General features: G+C 36.2%; 1 protein-coding gene across 1 annotated transcript; it reads right to left on the reverse strand.

The window, feature by feature from the left end:
- Positions 1 to 532: 532 nt before the first annotated feature.
- On the reverse strand, positions 533 to 1,992 carry LOC107872415 (basic leucine zipper 43). Its single transcript, XM_016719133.2, has one exon. The coding sequence runs from the start codon at positions 1,479 to 1,481 to the stop codon at positions 903 to 905; it is 579 nt and encodes a 192-aa protein (XP_016574619.1). The 5' UTR covers positions 1,482 to 1,992; the 3' UTR covers positions 533 to 902.
- Between the last annotated feature and the right edge of the window lie 474 nt (positions 1,993 to 2,466).

The raw sequence follows: 2,466 nt of genomic DNA on the forward strand, positions 1-2,466 counted from the left end.
TAATTCTCTTTGGACACTATGCTTTTTTTCTTTAACCTTATTTGTTGTTCTATAGATATGCAAAACAAAATGTAAGATAAAATTGCATACAATTCTTATAGAAATATAAAGTAAAATTGCATATAATAATGAGTTTAAGTTTGATGCATTATTGATATATTTTCTTTTTAGATCATAATGTAACTTTTATCTATTGTAAAAGGTTATTCATTTTTATATTTTTATTTGAGAAATGAATGACCTGCTACAGTAGATAAAAGTTACCTGATGGTATCAAAAAAAGTACACTGATTGTGCACCAAACTTAAATTTATAATAGATTCTTATTGTTCAGTCCTTCCTCGGAAGTTGTGCAGAGCAGGACCTTTAGTGCGTCAATCTTCCCACCCACCCTCACCCCCATCCCACCCCACCCCCTGTGTTTTTTTAATGATTTCAGTTTGCCAACCTGCCAAATCTTTTCTTTTTATTTTCCTGTTAAACTTTTGATATTTCATTTCTTGCGACAATATTTGTGGTTATTAAATGATTGATGTAGTAAACTAGTCATTGCGACTTTGATTTGTTGATCATGGACTGCTGGTGTTTTCGCTTTCATTGATTTGATTCTAGCGCATACAGTGAATTACGCGGAGAGAGTAGTCCAAATTAATTGAAATACATGACGTTATGCATGCAAACTTCAGTAGTTTAATCAACATAGACCGCAGTGCACTTGTAAGAGGATGCTTCACATTCAACTAAAGACTCAGTTGATATTCAGGTACAATAGATCAACATGATGTAGGAAAAACATAGAAAATATCTTCAGGTCACTCTAATTTTCTCTTCCTTTCCTCTCTGAATCCGTCAAAGTGAGTAAAAGAACTCATAGTTTCAGAGAAGCAGATGAGTAAAAATTTCTATGTGGTGGATTGGTTTGATGATTCGGCCTTGAGATGATCTGCAGTGTTGCATGGAACCTCGTCCAGCTCACTGAAGGCATCGAAAGAACTAGCGAGTTGAATGTCTGTAAGCAATCGGCGAAGGTCAGAGGCCTCTTCCTTGAGCTGCATATTCTCTTCAACGACTTTCTCATGAGATTCTGCGACTTGATTTAACTTATTGATCAGATTGTGGTTCTCTGTTCGAAGACGAAGCACTTGGGACCAGAGTTCATCAAGGTGCCTCAGCTTCCTCATCCTTGATCTTCTAGCTGATTCCCTGTTAGAAATCATTCTCCTCTGCTTTCGTTCATCGATGATTCTATGCTGGTGTTCCTCTGACTCATCAGAGGTCGAGTTACTGCTGATGCATGATGGCTGTGTACTGAAATCTTGAAAAGGAAAAGAGGCCTGATAATTTTGTATGTTGTTATTGGTCAAGAATGTGCTGAACTGGAATGCTGGTAAGGTTTTGTGCATGAAGCTGTAATCAATAGGAATTGATGAGGGGTTTTCTTGTGCTAAGTAGTGGATTGTTGCAGCCTCTGATGAAATCATGATTGATTGTATTTGGAAGAAGCTTTAGTTTGTCGATAAATTAGCTATTAAGGTTGAAGTTATGAGCAGGTTTTATAGGAACAGAAGGCTTGAGAAGTGGGCCAGATTCAGCAACAATGAGGTTACTGTACTGTGAGGAGCTGATGAAAGCAGATAATAGAAGTATTTATTTATGAAGCACACTGAAAGAAAAGGCATCAACGCTTCCTATATGTACAGCACCCGAGGAGAGCGACGTCCTGACTAATCTAAAAATAGCTAATTTTAACTTGGCTCAACTAGCATTTATGCCCTCTAACTTTGGGTATGCACAAGTAGGCACCTAAACTTGTAAGAAATTGAATAAGAAGACACACACGTCCTACATGACATCTGCGTGGCAATTCGCATGAGATTTCCATGTAAATGTCATGTAGGGCGTGTGTACCTACTTGTTCAACTTTATATGAGTTTAAGTGTCCAGCTACTTATGCACAGTCAAAATTGGATCTCACAAACGTAAGTTGAAGTCAAGTTAACAGGTATGTTTATGTATTATGCCAAACTTAAAACATAACTGTGAAAGGAAATATATAACTAATCCCAACTAGTTTGTGATTGAGACAAAGTTAAAGCATATATAATAGAGTAGTTGGTTTTAAGTCTAGATAATGGGGGCGAGTTAAGCTGATAATGAACCTAATAATATATAGTTAAACTATTAATACGATTCTTATAGCCTAACCCAGCTAGTATAGGATTAATTGAGGCATAGTTGATGCATATTTAATATAGAAAGTAAAGGCATCATGTAGATGCATGTACGTAGCCATTTAATACATGCATACCATGATAAGTTCTAAATGAAGGTGAATTTTTGGATAATTCTTGAACAGTACATGTAGTGATGCTTAGAAGGAAGAAAAGTTTGTGATGATTGGGACATGAATTATTTAAGCTGGGATTGATATGGAGAAGAAAACAGTTCAACGTCAACTTAGAAGAA

Source organism: Capsicum annuum, chromosome 5 (assembly GCF_002878395.1).
Source record: "Capsicum annuum cultivar UCD-10X-F1 chromosome 5, UCD10Xv1.1, whole genome shotgun sequence".
Classification (NCBI taxonomy): domain Eukaryota; kingdom Viridiplantae; phylum Streptophyta; class Magnoliopsida; order Solanales; family Solanaceae; genus Capsicum; species Capsicum annuum.

Excerpts from the sequence above, each read along its gene's own strand:
- LOC107872415 (XM_016719133.2), bottom strand. The coding sequence starts at position 1,481 with ATGATTTCATCAGAGGCTGCAACAATCCACTACTTAGCACAAGAAAAC.